The 18131-nt window shown below is 57.4% G+C and overlaps 3 protein-coding genes across 4 annotated transcripts in view; 1 reads left to right on the top strand and 2 right to left on the bottom strand.

Annotated features, from left to right (window-relative positions):
• The first annotated feature begins 1761 nt into the window (after positions 1–1761).
• On the top strand, positions 1762–3801 carry SAPCD1 (suppressor APC domain containing 1). The gene is made up of 5 exons (XM_006154289.3): positions 1762–1897; positions 2094–2234; positions 3020–3115; positions 3207–3311; positions 3381–3801. The coding sequence occupies exons 1-5, from the start codon at positions 1784–1786 to the stop codon at positions 3471–3473; spliced, it is 549 nt and encodes a 182-aa protein (XP_006154351.1). The 5' UTR covers positions 1762–1783; the 3' UTR covers positions 3474–3801.
• A 335-nt stretch (positions 3802–4136) lies between these two features.
• Positions 4137–15429, bottom strand: VWA7 (von Willebrand factor A domain containing 7). The gene is made up of 17 exons (XM_006154290.3): positions 15312–15429; positions 14827–15075; positions 14239–14520; positions 12867–12963; positions 12249–12356; positions 11669–11864; positions 11389–11558; positions 8485–8597; positions 7846–7962; positions 7198–7383; positions 6357–6489; positions 6103–6255; positions 5909–6001; positions 5295–5593; positions 5073–5212; positions 4702–4876; positions 4137–4608 (listed from the first exon to the last, which is right to left on the bottom strand). Exons 2-17 carry the CDS (start codon positions 15058–15060, stop codon positions 4429–4431), a joined length of 2676 nt encoding a protein of 891 aa, XP_006154352.1. The 5' UTR covers positions 15061–15075; positions 15312–15429; the 3' UTR covers positions 4137–4428.
• Positions 15430–15701: 272 nt separating this feature from the next.
• VARS1 (valyl-tRNA synthetase 1) overlaps positions 15702–18131 on the bottom strand; it is a 20044-nt gene continuing 17614 nt past the window's right edge. For both annotated transcript variants that reach the window (XM_006154291.3, XM_027774123.1), the window contains exons 25-29: positions 17714–17869; positions 17403–17609; positions 17219–17330; positions 16793–17118; positions 15702–15844 (exon numbers count right to left, since the gene is read on the bottom strand). In XM_006154291.3, the coding sequence (XP_006154353.1) occupies positions 15776–15844; positions 16793–17118; positions 17219–17330; positions 17403–17609; positions 17714–17869 (870 nt within the window). In that variant the 3' untranslated portion in view covers positions 15702–15775. The remainder of the gene's footprint in view (positions 15845–16792; positions 17119–17218; positions 17331–17402; positions 17610–17713; positions 17870–18131) is intronic.

An 18131-nucleotide genomic window follows, 5' to 3' on the forward strand; every position in this document is an offset into this window, starting at 1 on the left:
GACCTAAAACAGCCAGCAGGGGTCCACAGAGAGACTTGGCCTGTGTCATTAAAAACACACTGACAGAGGCCCAGCAGATGGTGTAATGGCTATGTCACTGGACTGCCATGTAGCAGACCACAGTTTGATTCCCAGACCAGGCAGCTTAAAACTCACACCAGGTGCATGCACATGTGTGACCAAACTCTGAGAGAAGAATAGAAAAGGGATTGCAGCATGACCATCCCCCCCAGGGGGTGATTTCTCTCTCTCTCTGGCGAGTGCACAAGCCCTATTGCAAAAATCTCTCTCTAAAACCAAATAAACAACAACAACAACAAAAACACATCCTACTGACCAGCGGGTGGTGTAGTGGTTAAGGCGCTGGGATCCCACATGGCAGACTACGGTTGGAGTTCTGGACCCAGAGGCTTGAAACTCATGTGTGTGTACCCAAAATCCTGAGAGAATGGAGAAGGGATCATGTTGAGGCTATCCCCCAACGGGGGTGATTTCTCACTCTCTGTCTCCCTGGTGAGCATATGTGCCCTATAGCAAAAATCTCTGCATCCTATACCAAAAATCTCTTGCAAAAAACCCCCACTGACAGCCCAGCAGATGGCATGGTGGTTAAGGTGTTGAACTCCCACCTGGCTGACTTCAGTTCCAGTCTCAGACCCGTGGCTTGAAAATCACACTGGGTTGGAGCCAAGGGGTGATGTAGTGGTTAAGGCGGGACTCCCACATGGCTGGCTGCAGTTCAAGTTCCGGAACTGAGGCTTGAAATTCATGTGGGCAAATGTGCATGTGCCTAAAATCTTGAGAGAATGGAGGAGAAAGGATTGCAATATGGTCATCGCCCCTGGGGGGAGGGGTGATTTCTCACTTTTTGTCTCTGTCTCTCCAACGAGTGCATGTGCCCTATAGCAAAAATCTCTCTCAAAAAAAGAAAAAAATAATCACACCGGGTCTGTGTGTGTGCTCCAAATCCTAAGAATAATATGGAGAAGGGATTGCAGTGTGGCCCTCTCCCCGGGATGATTTCTCACTTTTCCTTTTTCTTTCTTCTTTTTTTGGAGAGGTTTTTGCTATAGGGCCCATGTGCTCGCCAGAAAGACAGAGACAGAGAGACAGAAAGCGAGAAGTCAGCCCCCCAGGGGGGATGGCCACGCTGCAATCCCTTCTCCTCTGTTCTCCTCTCGGGATCTTGGGCATGCACACACACGCGCGCGCCTGGCGTGAGTTTAAGCCACCGGGTCTGGGACTCAATCCGCGGTTGACTACGTGGGAGTCCAGCGACATAGCCATTATGCTAACTGCTGGTCCCACAGTTTTCCTCTTTCTGTCTCTCTCTGCCTTTTTCCAGAGAGTGAATACACCCTGTGGCAAAAACCTGAAAAAAAACAAACAACAAAGACACACACACAGTGACACTGCTGGGAGAGCTTTGAATCAACCCCAGGAGTCATCAGAAGCAGAAACCACTTCAGGGAGGCCCTACAAAAATGGATAAGAAGGGGCATCAAGGTCACCAAGAATTACGTGGAGGTTGCCAAGGGCTTGTTTAAAAGTATTTTCAAGTCTGACTGAGAACGCTTGATATTTAGGAAAAATGGATTAGAGGCAAGCTAGAGGGGCCCAAGAGAAATGGTCGCTCCCCTTAAGGAGGAACACCCTAGCCTCAGACACACCAGGAAAGGGCCTGCGGGTTGAAAGACAAGGCCGGGTGGGTGCCAGGCAGGGGTGGAGGGGAGGGGCCAGCCCAGGCTGCACCAGTGGGAGTGGCTCTACCCTACCCAGAGCCATGGGGAGCCGGGGTCCTGCTGAGCTGTCCCCTGTGCAGGCTCCTTACACGGTTCTACTGCTGCCCCTGGGAACGAGCCGCCAAGACCCCGGGGCCCAGAGCTTCTTCCTTTGGGTAAGTATTAGCCCGACAGAAGGAAGTCCCTCCCCCTAGGTCTCCCCCACTTCTTTCCCCGGCTCCCAGGTCCTCAGTGGCCGGGCTGGGCTCACGTTCAGTGACCAGACGGTGAACCTAACCAGAGTTAAGAGAAGGGCTGTGGTCCAGAGCCCGGCCAGGGAGCCAGCCGGCCTCTGCTTCTCGCCGTTTCCAGCTGCAGAGGATGCGGGCTCTGGAGAGAGAACAGGATGCCCTGTGGCACGGGCTGGAGCTGCTGGAGCACAGCCAGGCCTGGTTTGAAGACCGTCTGAGGGAGGCACAGCAACAGCAGCTGCATCTGGGGGCCCTTGGGGAGGTACAGGCTGCCCCTCTGTGTGGACGGGAAGTGGGGGAGGAACGGGGAGGGCACGTGTGGACACCACCCGGGGCCCACTCTGGAACGGGAAGAGTTAATGGGCAGGCATCACGAATGGGAGGCAGCATCGAGATGACAGGATGCCACTCAGAGTCTGGTTGGTGTCCATTGTTAGAGGCCGAGGGGGCTGGTCTACATTCCATTCAGAGGGATGTGATTTGGAAGGCTCCATCCAGAGGAGAGAGTGCCAGGATTATTCCACCCAGGCAGGGGTAGGCGGGGAGGATAGAACAGAGGAAGAAGGGGTGTTGCGCTATTTGAGGGAAACAGAGGAACAGGAATGTGTACAAGGTGGAGGTGCAAAGTATTGGATGTTCCCCCTGCTGGGAAGGGTTCTGGGCTGAGGGGATCCAGATGAGAGGAATGGGGAATGGCCTGTGGTGACAAGAGGAGAGTGACAGATGAACCTCGAGTTTTCACTGCGTTGTCAACCTCAATGCCTCCTTTAGAATTTTTTTTTTTTTGAGAGGTTTTTGCTATAGGGTTCGTGTGCTCGCCAGAAAGACACAGAGAGAGACAGAGAGACAGAAAGCGAGAAATCACCCCCCTGTGGGGATGGCCATGCCGCAATCCCTTCTCCTCCATTCTCCTCTTGGGATCTTGGGCATGCACACACATGCGCCTGGCGTGAGTTTAAGCCACTGGGTCCGGGACTCGAACTGCGGTCAACTACATGGGAGTCCAGCGACATAGCCATTACGCTAACTGCTGGTCGCGTCCTTTAGAATTTTCTAACAGATTTACACTCGCAGTCTGGTGGTCCCCAGTTAGCCCAGATTCAAAAGGTGAACATCTGTTTGCAAAATCTGATTCAGGGCAAGGTGAGTTCATCTTTTCCAGTTCAAATTTTTGGGAAGTGGGACTGGGGAGGGGAGCTGTTGGTTTAACAGAAAACAGCAAATTTCCCCCCAGTTCTTCCCACGTCCATTGAACAAAGCTAGTTCCTGTACCACCCAGGCCCGGAAGGAAAGGCCGAGGGAGCAGCACTCGAGGGAGCAGCACTCGTGGCAGCGGCAGGTAAGCTGTCGGGGTGTCGGGGAGGGCGGGACGGAGCACTGAGGCCCAGTCTGTTTCTCTCCTCTCCAGGAGCTGTCAAGGCAACAGAAAAGAGTCCTCCAGCCGAAGGAGATGGCTCAGCCGGGCCATTCCAAGGGGCAGAAGGGCCCTACCCATGTCTAATCTGAGCCCTCCTCTCCCTTCTCAGCCTGGTGAAGGAGGAGGCTGAGACTCCCCTGCCTCCTTATTCTGTCTCATCCCCAGTGGAGATGGCCCAGGTCAACGAAGTTCAGACGTCTTTGTGTCAAGCTCTCCTATGCCCCCCAAAACTTCCATTTCTTCTTTTTATCATCTCATGCCCTCACTCTCCCCTGTCAGATATGCAAAAAATGATCTTTGAACTCCCCCTAGGGAGAAGACATGTTTATTATTGAACTGTCCGTTGACTTTAAATACAAAAATAAAATAGAAGCTCCTCCAGAATTTAAAATAAAAACGATTCTATAAATAACAATGACTGCTACCCTCCTACCCCACTCCCAACTTTACTCTCCTCCCCACGTATTTCTCTCTCTACCTGAGCCTGGGAGAGCATGGATAGTTAGTGGAATAGGATGCTACAGAGACAGCAGGTTTCTCCAGAAACATCTTTGGTTTGGTTCCCAGAAAGGTTAGGGAAAGTGCATTGTGGGAACACCCACTGCCCACTTAGCAGTCTCACAGAGTTTGGCTTTGTTCTGTTTTCGTTTCTGCTGTAGAGCAAGTGCACACGCCAGAGAGATAGAGACAGAAGGGAAGTGAGAAAGCTCCCCTCGGGGGAGACAGCCAGGCCGCAATCCCTTCTCCACTTTCCTCTGGAGATTTTGGGCATGCGTGCACACACACCCGGCGTGTTTTTCAAGTCATGGGGTCCAGGACTGAAACAGGGCAGCAGCCATATGGGATCCAGCTACCTTAACCACTAAACCACTGGCTGGACTGCAGTCTCACAGCTTTTAAGAAACACAAGGGACAAACGCATGAGAAGGAAAAGCTCATTCCGGCTGGGAGAGGTAAGGTCCCAGAGTAATGCCACCCTCTCACAAATGGGGCAGACTGAACACAGCACTGGAGACCCACGTCTCTCGGGGCTCTCGTGTCAGCACAAAGCCAGGCCTAGAAGAAACAGCAGCCCTCCAGCTGTGCCCCACCACGGGTTGCCTACCATCCCTCCCCCGGCCCTGCCCAGAGTCACGGAAGTGGAGGGACAGAAGACAGAAGTGGCCGTGGTGACGGTGGCGGCGGGCGCAGGTGAGTGGGGAGGAGCCGTGAGCTGGTCCTGGGTGGGAGAGGGGAAGGTCAGTGTGTGCTGGAGCAGGACTCCGCCTCCCTTTCCCTGCCCACCCTGCGGTGGGAAGTGGGGGTGCCTCACTTGTGGGGCCGGGGGGAGTACCACAAGCCGGAGGAAAGCATGGGTTGGAGGTACTGGGCTGGCTCCTCGACCCACCGCAGTCACAGTCACCATCACCACAGAGTCTGGGGCTACTGAGCCTGGGACCCCCAGCCACAGGCGCCCCCAGGCGGTTTCATTCAGTCCCAGGAGAACCCTGGAGAGGACAGTCAGGCTGCAGCCCAGTCCCGCCCCGGTGGGCGGGGTCAGGGGCGGGGCTGGAGGCGGGGCGGGCTCTGAGCGCCAATCGGAAGGGGCCGGGGCGGGTCTTGGCGTTAAGCACGGGTGCCGGACTCCCACTGGCGGAACCTAAAACGGGGTGAGAAGGGAGCGCGAGGGCTTAGGGGCCCCACCTGGAGAGGTTGGAGGTGAGAGTGAAGCCGGGGTTGACGGATGTGCTAAGGTCGAGATCCCGAGGGCCTGAGAAGCTGGAGATGCGGAAGATGAGCGGGGTCTTGCTGCCCGGGACCAGGAAACCTGGGGGGCCACTGAGCTGCGGAGCCGCGCTAGTCAGGGAAGGAGCAGGCCGGGCCAGCCCTCTCCAGCCCCAGGGGCACCGTCCCCATGCGTCTCACCTCCAGAAGGACAGGGGCCACCGTGCAAGGCTGGGGGGCCGCCCTGTGCAGGCCCTGGCCCCCTCCGTCCTGGCCAATCAGCTCCAGGGAGAAGGGTCCAGTGGACAGTAGCGTGGGCGGCAGTGAGGCGGTGAAGAGTCCTCGCTCCGGGGGTCCAGCGGGCTCCAAGGGCACCCGGCCCAGCTCGGTGCCCTCCGGGACCCCTCGAAGGACAACATGGGAGAAATGCGGCCAAGGACCCCCAGGGCTGCCTCTGGAGCCCAGCCCTGTCACTTCCACTAGCAGCTGTGTCTGGAGACCTGAGACAGGGGCGGGAACAGTGAGAGACTGCCAGGCAGGGAAAAAAGAAGGCATGGCCTTTGGGACACGAGTTCCGGGGAGTAGGGACAGAGGGTCAGGAGAGAGTTCTGGGGTGCTAGAAAGGTTCTGTGTCTTGAACTGGGTCCTGGCTACATGAGTGTATTCTCTGAAATCCCTAAGGCTGAGCACTCAGGTTTAGGGCACGTTACTGTCGCTAAATTGGAACTCGACAAGAAAGGTGTCCGTAAACATCCACGTGTGTATACCCAAAACCAAAGAACTGGGGAGGGAGGCCAGTCGGGGAGCAGATGTACCTGCGACTGGCTGAGTCAGGGGGTAGAGGCCAGGGTGGGGTCCGTCCTCCACAGGAATCCCGAAGTGGAAGAGGAAGTCCAGAGAGGTCTGGGCTGGGGGCCAAGGCAGTCAGAACCCGTCCTGAGAGCAATGGCCCGACAGGCTCTGTGGCCCGCAGTTCCCACTTCTCGACCCGGAACATTTCCCTCCTTACCTTGCACTCTCACCTCAGCAGTGCCCTCAGCTGTGACCTGGATCTCCCAAGTCCCTGTCTGGGGGGGGTCATTCATGGTCACCATCCAGAACTGCCCAAAACGGCGAGTGTGACCCAGAGGACCCACACCTTCCTCTTGGCCCTGGGAGACCCCTGGAGTGGAGGTAAGAGACTGATGAAATCACTCCTTTCCTTTAACACATCCCCTCTCTCCACTCTGTCTTCCCTCTGCCTTGGGACGCACGTGGAGGTACCTGCAGGGTTCCTGATGCAGAAGCTGTTGATCTCCCCGTGGATCCGGACTGTGAGCCTCTGAAGTAGCCCATCCACGCTGAACACAAGCGGCCTCCCAGGCACCACAACAGGAGGGTCCAGGGGAAGAGTCACCTTGGGAGGGGGACAGGACCAACAACAGGAGAAGATAAGGCATGCAAGGAGGTGAGGACAAAACAGCAGGAAAGGAGGAAATGGAGAGACCGTTCCCACATGGAAAAGGAATCCCAGTGGGAGAGGGGCACGGGATCCAGGATGAAGCTGTTATGGGCAATGGGCAAGTTGGAGACGTGGGATTCGGGATGAGGCAATCAGTTTTTGACTCCATTTCAAAGATGGCAGGACTGGCAGGACTGGGACCAGCAGGTGATGTGGTGATTAAGGCACTGGATTCCCATATGGCTGAGCCCAGTTCGAGTCCCAGACCTGGCAGTTTGTTTTCTCACTTTCTCTTTCTCTCTTTCTGTCTGTCTCTGGTGAGCACAGGTACCCTCTAGCAAATGAAAAGAAAAAAATTAATTAATTAATTAAATAATTCTTAAAAAAAAGATTAAGTGAACATTGCAATTATTTAATGGACACAAGATATACTAGATGCTTCCTAAACTAACATTTTGAGATTATGTATAATGTTTCATTGGAAGCCATCATAATATGTAAGATAAAGTTATTACCAAACTTCCTTTCCCACTCTGTGACTAGAACGGCAACCCTGCAGTGGGACCCATTCATTCCCCTTCCTTCTATGAGAACAGAGGGGCAGCCCCACCACCCCTCAGTTCTGAGCTGAGGATACCAGCCCCGCTGGCCCCCGTCACTCACCAGGGCAGCCATGCTGTCCCCAACAATGGCTGCCACATCCCGGATGTGCTGGTCTTTGGTGAAGATCACCTCTCCTCCTGAGGCCAGGGCCACTGCTTTGTATGGCTCAAAACGCAGAGGGGACAAGATTTCCCGTCGAGCTCGGCCCTGAATCCTCGACGGGTCTTCAGTTACCAAAAATGTTACCTGTGGTCAGAAGAGAGCCCAGCGCTTAGGGCTGCCAAGCGCCATCTACTATTTTAAATGAAGACTCCTTGTGGCCAACACCCTTCTGCCCAGAGCTGGCAATTAGGGCTGAGGTCTCTGTCTATCCTTTGGCTGCCATGGTAGGTCTCCCAGTGACACACCCCTGGCCTTCAGTCAGTAGTTAGTCATTCCCTTGTGATTGTCACTGTGTTTTTCAGTGGCTTCCTGGCATGTAGGTCCACCTCTTCAAATTGTTTAGTAGGCAGGTTCGAATGTGAATTCAGCGTCAAGTGTAGGGCTTCCCACTCTTGTGTGTTGTTAAAGGTGTCAGGAAATACTGCATTTACTGTCTAGTCTCCCACCCCATGCCAAGGCTGGCTCGACCATCACAGTTTGGAGTGACCCCAAGGTCTCCCAAATCCCTGGGTGGCAGATACTGGGTCTCCCAGCCACTATGCTCACCCTGCAGCGCCGCTCCTGAGTCAGGGACTCCACCCGATTGGTGAGAAAGGCATCCTTCGGGGAGGCGTCCGTGAAGACAAAGATGTCTGAGTGTGGAGGTGTGTGCAGCAGGGCCAGCTTGCAGGGAGCGAAAGGACTGCTGTTAAAAATGGTGGCAGGGCCAGCAGATGGCGTAGCGGTTACATCGCTGCACTCCCACATGGGCGCCCATGGTCAAGTACTGGACCTGGTGGCTTGAAACATACACTGGGTGCATGTGCATGCGTGCCCAAGATCTCAAGAGGAAAATGGAGGAGAACGAATTGTGGTGTGGCCATACTCCGCACCCCGGGGAGGTGGGGGTGATTTCTCACTTCCCCTCTCCCTGTCTCTCTCTCTCTCTCTGGGGAATGCACACACCCTAAGGCAAAAACTTTTGAAAAAAAAAAAAAAAAAAGATGTTGCCAGAGGGTAAATGGGCTGAGCCAGGGAGCACAGGGTAGAAGGGAGCATGGCCTTCGAACCCCGAGTCAAGCTAGGGAAACCTGGGACGGCTAGTTGGGATGGTGGAGAGGGGGGGAATCTCCAGAAGGGTCAGGCTCCCCCTGGTGGTGGGTCCTGGAAAGTGGGGGTAAGAAGGGGACAGGAAAGGAGCCAGACCTCCAGGGCGGAGAGGCACATCTCAGGCTCATCTCCACCGCCCAAGGCATGGATCTCATTGAGCTGTTGCCAAAAGCTGTCAGGGTCACTGGTTGTAAAGACTGGGCCGAACCCTAAGGAGGGAAAAAGGAGGTTGAGGTGAGTGAGGAAAGAACTCCCCTCATTCTTTCCAGGTCTACCTCCCCGGTGGGGAGTACTCCCCAGTACAGAGCAGGGTGGGGCAGGGCCAGGTGCCCCTGGTGGCAAAGTGGGCCTCCACGTCCTTAACAAAGTGGTGGCACTTCCTGTGGTCCTGAGCCGAGTGTATTGAGTAATGTATGAAAAAGAGCATAGGGGACCAGCAGGTGGTGTGTGGTGGTTAAGGCACTGGACGCTCCCACATGGCTGACTTCAGTTCAAGTCCCAGACCTGGTGGCTTGCTTCCCCACTTTTCTTTCTCTCTGTCTCTCTCTGGTCAAATTAAAAATAAGAATAATAATGATGATGATGAAGGTGGGACCAGCAAATGGCATTATGGTTGCATTGCTGGACTCCCACATGGCCACCTGTGGTTCAAATCCTGGACCTGGTGGCTTGAAACTCACGCTGGACACATGTCCACATGTGCTCAAAATTCTGAGAGAACAGTGGAGAAGGGATTGCAGCATGGCCATCCCCCTGGAGGGTGATTCCTTGCTTTCTGTCTCTCTCTCTCTGGCAAATACATGTACCCAATAGCAAAAATCTCTCTCAAAAAATAAATAAGGGACCAACAGATGGCTTAAGGGTTTCATCACTGGATTCCCATGTAGTCAACCACGGTTCGAGTTCCAGACCTGATGGCTTGAAACTCATGCTGAGCATGTGTGCATGCATTCTGTCCAAGATCCCAGGAGGTGAGTGGAGTAGAAGGGATTGCAGCGAGGCCATTCATCCTTTTTCTATCTCTCTGGCAAGTACATGCACCCTATAGTAAAAAATCTCTCTTAAATAAATAAATAAAATTAAATAAGTAATTCTAAAGAAGAAAGACTTATTCTTGGAAAGGTATGGGTTCCCCTTAGAGCAAAGAGAAAATTAAAAAAGAAAAAATAAGTTAACAAGTTCACAGACAAGTGGAATTAAAATCCAAGTTTATTAAAAGAAAAAGAAAAGGGCCAGCTTCTGGCCTGGTGTTTAAGGCCACACGGAGCCCACATGGCCAACCGTGCTGTTCAAGTCTTAGACCTGGTGGTAAAACATATAAAAACATGCTGAGTGCATGTACATATGTGCCCAATTCTGAAAGGAGGGAGAGAAGAGGAGACTGTGGCTTGACCATGCTCCATTGGAGGAGCTTTCTCACCTCTACCCCATAGCACACACCCTCACAAGTGGCAAATTGAAAACAAAAGAGGGACCAGCAGGTGGTATGGTGATTATAGTGCTGGACCCCCACAAGCCAACCGCAGTCCTGGACCTAGCAGCTTGCTTTTCCATTTTCCTCCTCCTCTCTCCTCCTCTCTCTCTGTCTCTCTCTGGTGAGCACATGTCCTAAAGTAAATAAAATAAGTAAATAAGTTCACTTTTTTAAAAAGAATTATTTCATTTAACTTTCTTTGTTTGTTTGTTTATTTTAATGTGACCAGAGAGGGATAGAGTGATAGAGGGAGAAAGAAAGTGAGAAACCAAGCTGCCAGGGCTGGGAATTGAACCGCCGTTGGCCATGTTGGAGTCTAGCGCCCTTAACCACCATGCCACTTGCCAGCCCCAATAAAAAAATTCCTCCTTTTTAAAAAGAATTATTTATTTATTCATTCATTTAATTCGACCAGGGAGAGACACACAGAGAGGAGAGGGAAAGTGAGAATGCAAACTGCCAAGTCGGGGACTTGAACCGCGGTTGACTACATGGAGTATCCAGTGTCTTAACAATCACGCCACCTGCTGGTTACCCCCAATAAAAAGTTATTTAACTGGACCAGCAGGTGGCATGGTGGTTAAGGTGCTGGACACTCCCACACGGCTGACTGCAGTTTGAGTCCCCAATCCGGCAGCTTGCTTTTTCACTTTCCCTCTCCTCTCTGTGTCACTTTGCCTGTCTCTCTCTGGTTAAATTAAAATAAATGAATGAATAAATAAAAGTCAAATAAATAATTATTTTTTTAAATTCTTTAAAACAAGAACAAATGGAGTGTCAGTTTCTTCATTGGAAAAGAGAGAAAATAATAGTAGTTACCTCAGAGGCTTATTGGGGGGCTAAGTGTGTTGTTTTTGTAAATCTTAGAATAGTATATTGATATATAATAAGGGTTAAATGATTTTTTTGTTTGTTTCTGCTCTAGGGCATATGGGTTCACTGGAGAAACATAGAGAGAGGGAAAGTAAAAAAATCACACTCTAGGGGGCACGACCATGCCATAATCCCTTCTCCTCCATTCTCCTCTTGGGATTTGGGGCGTGTTTGCGCATGTGCCTGGCGTGTTGCTCAAGCCACCAGGTCCAGGACTCAAACCGTGAAGTTGGCTCTGTGGGATCCAGCTGCCTTAATCTCCATGCCACTGACTGGCTGGCCCAATAAGTGTTAAATTTCTCTCTTTTTTTTTTTTTTTTTGAGAGGTTTTTCACTGTAGGGCATGTGTGCTCGCCAGAGAGAGAGAGACAGAGAGACAGAAAGCGAGAAATCACCCCCCAGGGGGGATGGTCACGCCGCAATCCCTTCTCCTCCATTCTCCTCTCGGGATCCTGGACACACACGCACACGCGCCTGGCATGAGTTTTAAGCCACCGGTCCGGGACGTGAACCGCGGTCGACTACATGGGAGTCCAGCGACATAGCCATTACGCTAACTGCTGGTCCCAAGGCCAGCATTTTTCCAGGAAATGAAGGCAGGCGGGCTTTCCTGGCCCTGGACTCCCGCCCCGCTCTCCCGCCGGACCAGTTACCTGGGTCATGGAAAGGCACCAGGACGTAGTGGGCGGGCTCCATGGGGCCGCGCCGCCGCTGCTCCACGATGTGGCGCGCCTGGATCTTGGCCGCGTTGATCTCCTCGCCCATGCTGCCCGTGGTGTCGAGGACGAAGCTCAGGCTGGAGGCCGGGGAGATGTCCAGCAGCCTGGGGAGCAGGCCGGAGACGTGGCAACGCGTCTGCGTGTTCGCCACCAGCCCTCAGCCCTCGGCTCTCTGGGGAATGTGTACCCGCGGGTGCCCATCTCCGGCACTCACCTGGAGAAACCGCTGTCTCCCAGGCGACCTCGCAGGAGGCTGAAGGCCTGGATGGAGGCTAGCAGGGCCAGCCGTGCTGCCTGGGGGTGCAGCATGTGGTGTGGGGAGAAGCCAGGGGAGGTGCTGTCCTTGTTGATGCCTCCCCGGGGCGGCTGGGAGCTGCTCTGGTCAAAATGGCCCCCGTGGCTACACTTCCCTGGGTTGGAGAACGGAATCTGAAGAGCAGAGGTCAAAACCCACTGCCTCCTACGAAAATGAGGCCCTCTCTGGCCTAGCCTGGCCCTCTCACTGTTCGGCAAAGGAGCAGCAGAAAATGACATTATGTGGAGGGCAAGCGGTGGATCCTCGCCCAAAGCTCCCCATGGACACGGAGAAACGCTGTCAGCCGGGCAGGAGGCCGTCCCCACCCGCAAGGTCACAGCCTCCTCCGCCGGCCTCGTCCACACAGCTCGTGCACACATCCCTCCTAGGAAGTGACGCTGGAGGGAACACGGCGAGGGCTTCCTGCAGGACGGGGCCCTGGGAGTGAGCAGAGGAAGCGACTTCCTGCCTTATTTCTGGGGAGCTTCCCGTCTAGTACCTGGAGGCTTGGGGGGATGGCTTCCAAAGTAGCCAGAAGTGAGGAGAGAGCCCAGCAGGTTCTCGGGGCAGCTCGACGCCTCGCAGTCAGAGCAGGTCGGATCGCCCTCTGGGGAGAGAGGAAGAGGGGCCAGAATCTAAGGTTCTGCCAGCCCCCCCTTACCCCCCTGACCACTGCAGCTTCCCCTCCCAGGTGGGACAGAGAGCCCACAGGGGGCCTGGTCTGAAATAAAACCAAGGATTCGTGGCCGCCAGGGTACGAGACGGGGGTTGCGCTGGAAAACCCAGGGAGCGCGCGGACTGATACGGGTGATGCCCTCCGTGAGCCGTGGGCGGGAAGTGAACCTGTAAAGGGCAGGGGGCGGCTGCCGGGGCCCTAGTTTCGCTGGGAGGTTGAGGACACAGCCCCACGTTGGCTAGTAAGAGACTGGTCCTGGCCGTTCTCCCGTGTGACCTGGGAGGGGCCACTTAACTAACCTGACCTTCGGGGGACCTCACAGGTCCCTACAGAGAAGTGACATCACATCCCACGTGACCTCGGGATGTCACGCGGTGGCTAGGCGGACTGAGAGGAGGTGGCTCCGTGGGCTCCCACGTTGCCACAGGGTCGAGGCTCTACCTTGTGCCAGGCTCCGGAGCTCCTGCCGTGGCCAGAGGAGGTGAGGGTGCGGCTGCTGCTCCCCCAGTTCCACCCAGTTGCTGTGACTGTAGAAATCCTGGTCCCAGGGGATGGGAGGGGCATGGGCTCTAGTCCCCCTGCCATGGTCTCAGGCCTGCCGTGCCACCCCTCGGAGTTCCCCACCCAGGTCCTCCACCCGCACTGCTCCTGCCAGACCCCCAGGGCCCTCGCTGCACTCTCCCGTGGTCCAGGACAGTTTTGCCCAAGTGGGGACTGCCCCAGCTCCTCGGAGTGTCCGCCAAAGGCCTCTCCACAACCCCACTCGATGTGCCGCCCCTCACTCTCACCTCCCCCTGCTTCTCTGCAGCCACGTGGCCCCCTGGCTGTTCCCACAGGTAAAGCTGCCAGTTTGCAGGTGTGAAGCTGCTCAGGGCACTGAGCTGTGTCCCACCCCTTTGTTTTTTCATTGCCAGAGGGCATGAGCCCTGGCCAGAGAAACAGAGAGAAGCCGAGGGAGCAGGCACTCCCCAAGGGACCTGGGCACACTCCAGCCCTTCTCTATTTCCCATCCTGTCCGCATTTCGGGCGCACACAGGTGCCTGGGCACGTTATTCAAGCTGCTGGGGCCGGGGTCTGAACCAAGATTGGCCTGAACCACTGGGCACCAGGGCTGGCCTTTTTTCCTCCCAAGTTTCTTTCTTTCTTTCTTTCTTTTTTTTCTGAACCACGATTGGCCTGCGAAATCTGACTCCCTGAACCACTGGGCACCAGGGCTGGCCTTTTTTCCTCCCAAGTTTCTTTCTTTCTTTTTTTTTTTTTCGGAGAGGTTTTTGCTATAGGGTTCGTGCGCTCACCAGAAAGACAGAGACAGACAGAGAGAGAGAAAGCGAGAAATCACCCCCCAGGGGGGATGGCCACACCGCAATCCCTTCTCCTCCATTCTCCTCTCAGGGTCTTGGGCACACATGCACACATGCCCAGCGTGAGTTTAAGCCACCCGGTCCAGGACTTGACCCTCAGTCAACTACATGGGAGTCCAGTGACATAGCCATTACGTCAACTGCTGGTCCCCCTCCTAAATTTATTCTCCCGTGAGTGGCAGAGACACAGCACTCCCAACAGGGCCTTGCCAACATGACTCATTCCCGGCCTCAGCCAGCCCCCAGCCATGGCCACACGTGTACCCCAGTATTCAGGGGGGTGTCCACATTCGAACCCGGAACCTTCCTATACAGGTCACCTTGTGCTTCACGGCTGCTCCAGCCTCTGCCCCCATCCCTTCTGGAGTGGGGGCAATGATTAGAACACCGTAAGGAAGGTGTCCGGGCCAGGAGCCTGAAGGGAAGACCCCTCACTTTCCCCCAGCCCTCACCTGCAAGGCGTGCAGGGCGGCCCCGAGGCGCTGGCGGGCCAGGGTGTGGTCAAGCGTCCTGGCTGCCGCCAGGGTCTCCCGCAGAGCCCCCACCAGGCGTGTGCGGCCCTGGTGCAGCCGCTCGGCATCAAAGTGCAGGTCGGGGTCATTCCTCGAAGTGGGCAGGAAGTCCTGGGCTGCGTTGGCACGAGACACCTCACCTAAGGCGGCTCGGAACCTCCGGGAAGGAGCCCCAGGCCCGAAGTAGGCGGCGAAGAGGTCGTCGGCAAGCAGGGTGCGGCCCTGGAGAGTTTGTGGGGACGGGCTCCAGGGAAGTCCCTTGGGTGGGTCGCTGCCACGTTACTTCGGCAATGGCACCCAAAGCAGGGTCTGGGACCGAGGGTGCTGGGCCGTTCGGGGGAGCACAGGCCTCCTGAGTCCAGGGCCAGGACTGCAGACAGGCTGCTGCTGCCAGCCCGGGGGGGTGGTGGGCAGGTGAGCAGGTGGGGAAAGGGGTGTCTCTTCCCCTGGCGACCGGGGCTCTCAAGGAGGGAAGGTCTCAGGGAACATGGGACTCACGGGGATGCGATGGGACCCAGGAATGCTCACCAGGAAGTCCTCGAGACGAAGTGGGGGCCGGCCTGGGGGCGGCTGCTCCAGGAAGAGCTGCAGGGTGACGTTGAGGGCTGCCTCCTCTGTCAGGTCCTGGTGCGTGAGGGAGCCAGGGGCAGCCAGGAGGCTCCAGATGTTGGGGAAGAAGGCACACGCGGGAGGCAGCAGCAGCTGGAGCAGCAGCAGTGCTGGGGGGCCCCGGCGGGAGGGGGGCGCCTCCACCGGGGGCATGGCTGAGGCATGGACCTGGGGACAGAAGGTTCTGGAGATGGGAAGCAGCTGGTCCCAGGGCAGTCCTGGCTGCTCATCTCCACGGCACCTGCTCTGGCCTTGGCGTGCCCTGCCTCACCTCTCCCGCTGCCACCAGACAGCCGAGGGCCTTACCAGGCCAGGAGGGACCAAGGCTCCTGCTACAGCACCCCCTTCTCTCAGGCCTGCCCTAGGGCCACCCCAGTCTGTCTCCACTCAGGCCTCTCCCCTACCTGGTTGCTGGGTCTCCCGGGAGGCGCTGGCCGGGGCGTGGCGTCACAGGGTGCTTAGGTCAGAGTTATAATTAACCAGGCTCAGTGGAGGGGGAGGGAGGCCGCAGCGTGGGGGACAGGGCCAACAGCCTCTGGCCCCTCTACTCATGCCTGCCCAAGGCCACAAGCACCAGGGCTGGCCGCCCTCGCTGCCGTGCGGAGGTGAGTGAGAAGCGCCAGGGAGGAGGGAGAGCAGCGTGACTCAGGCCTGGCACAGTGCCAGGGACGGACCAAGGCAGACGCACCCCCCTGCCCACCAGGCCCCAGTGCTCGCTCCCAGCCTGCGGCTGAGGACTCGGGAACCCAGCCCTGCACACCCTCCCCACACCACGGCACACAGGCAAGACAGGACTCTGTGGCAAAATATTTTATTGCAGCCATCCCCACGGTGGGCCACGGAGGTAATGCGGAGTGGCGCTGGGCGGTCACAGCATCTTCTGAAACAGGGCGATGGCCTCATCCACCTTCCTGAGCTCTGCCTCCGTCTGCTGAAGCTGGGGTGGAATGAGGACACGTGGGTGGAGGACCCAGGGAGAGAGGAGACCCCCTCCCCAAACACCCGGGACAGCAGAGAGGTCAAAGTCGGACCACGGCAGGGGAGTGGTTCACGAGGTGGCTGGTCCCACCCCACCCCCATTCTCACCGGTTCCCTCCAACACGCCCTCCTCCACCACAACCCAGCCTCCTTTCTTTCTTTTTTTTTTTTAAGAGGTTTTTGCTATAGGGCGCGTGCACTTGCCAGAGAGACAGAGAGACAGAAAGCAAGAAATCACCCCCCAGGGGGGATGGCCACGCTGCAATCCCTTCTCCTTCATTCTCCTCTCAGGACCTTGGGCACGCACGCACACGCGCCCAGCATGAGTTTAAGCCACCGGGTCTGGGGCTTGAACTGCAGTCGACTACATGGGAGCCCAGCGACATAGCCATTACGCTAACTGCTGGTCCCACAACCCAGCCTCTTGACCTTGCCTTTCCTAGAACGGCCAGTCCTCAAGGACAAGAGGCTGGCAGCCCACGTGCTCCCCTGGGGTCCTGGCCCCAGACCCCCGCCTGTGCAGCAGGGCCCACTCCCAGGCAGGTGTGCACAATGGAGGTGCTAATACCACACGGACTAGGAAAGCCACGCGGATAAACCACGTCCGGTCAGGCCCTCGAGCCCCTTAGCCTCCGTTACTGTTCTCTGCGTCTGTGCAGTTACCCAGCTGCTCCTCCCAGGGGACCAGTCCAGGGGGCCAGGAAATAGCCAGACCCTGGGCACGTGGGAGCCCACATGCTGGGATAGGTGTGGTCTGGCTGCCAGGCAGATGCCTGGTTCTAAGTCCCCCCATATCCCCTGCCTAAGGGCTTGGGCCCTGCGCGCCCCCAGGTTCCCAGGGCTGTTCAAGTCCAGCCTTGGAGCCAGAGATCGAGCTGCGGTGGGGAAGATGCCCGCCACCACACACCTTGGCCTCGTCGGCCTCCTGGACTTCGAGGGGCACCTTGACGGGGTAGCCAGAGGCAGCCCGGCGCTCCCGCAGACGCTGAGCCTGCCGCTGTGCCTCACTGCGCTTGGCCTGCAGCTTGCCCAGCTCCCGGGCCGGGTCCACTAGCCCCTGCAGCTGCAGGTGGATGGAGCAGCGGTCAGAGGCCAGGGCCACCGCGCAGCCCTGTGGAGCAGGGGCCCCCAGGGCCAGGACAGCCACCACGCCAGCGCTGGCCAGCGCCTGCACGTAGCCCGACACTGCTGAGGCCAGGGCGCCCGTGGCCTCGTCAGCCACTTCCAGGAAACCTGCGGGGAGGGAGGAAGGTGAGGCCGAGTCCCAAGGAGACAGGAGATGGGACAGCCAGCTGAGGGGACGGGGCAGGCAGCCCCGGGGCCTGAGGCTCACAGTCGGGCCGGATCCGCGTGAGGTTGTAGTCGGCACGCAGGGAGCGCACCGCTCGCGTGATGCTCAGCGCCAGCTCCAGGGCGGCTTCCGCCTCGGGGTCCTTCCAGGAGCACTGCGGGGTGGGAGAGCGGGTGAGGGAGGCCTGGCGGGGGCTCAGAGTGTCCCCACCCACCATACCCCATACCTCCGAGGGCTCTGGGTACGGGGTGACGCAGAGACTGGGAGGAGCCTGCGGTGTCCTCCGGGGCAGCCGCTGGAACAGCTCCTCGGTCACGAAGGGCATGAAGGGTGACAGCAGCCGCAGCCCGACGTCCAGGCAGGTGTAGAGCGTCTGGCGGGCACACTCGGCCGCCACCTGGTCTGCCCCGCTCAGCACGGGCTTCAGGCACTCCTGGGTGAGGAGGAACAGGGCTCACTGCGCGCGAGGGCTGGGCCAACCCCGCGAAGTTGGGCACCGGGCGCTGGGCTGTGCGCCCCCGCCCCCGGGCTCCTCACCAGGTACACGTCACAGAGCTCGTACAGCCAGAAGCTGTACTGGGCGGTGGTGACGGCTGGGAAGTCGTAGGCCTGGAAGCCCTGGTTGCTGAGCCTCACGGCCTCGGCCAGCCGGCTGCGGATCCAGCGGTCCACCAAGCTCTCGTGGCCTCCAGGCTGGGGGGAGGGGGGATCAGCCTGCGGCCAGCCAGGGCCCCCCGGGGGCAGGAGCCGCTGGGGTCCAAGACAGCCAGGCACGTACCCCCACCTGGGGGAGGAGGCGCAGGCCCCCGGCCACCTCGGGGAGGACCCGAGGCCCTGGGCTCTCCCTGGGCCTGTCTCTGCCCGTCGGGGAGGACCCGAGGCCCTGGGCTCTCCCTGTGCCCGTCTCTGCCCCTCGGGGGGGACCCGGGGCCCCGGGGTCTCCCTGTGCCCGTCT

This window comes from Tupaia chinensis, unplaced genomic scaffold, assembly GCF_000334495.1.
Source record: "Tupaia chinensis unplaced genomic scaffold, TupChi_1.0 Scaffold000403_1, whole genome shotgun sequence".
NCBI classification, from domain to species: domain Eukaryota; kingdom Metazoa; phylum Chordata; class Mammalia; order Scandentia; family Tupaiidae; genus Tupaia; species Tupaia belangeri.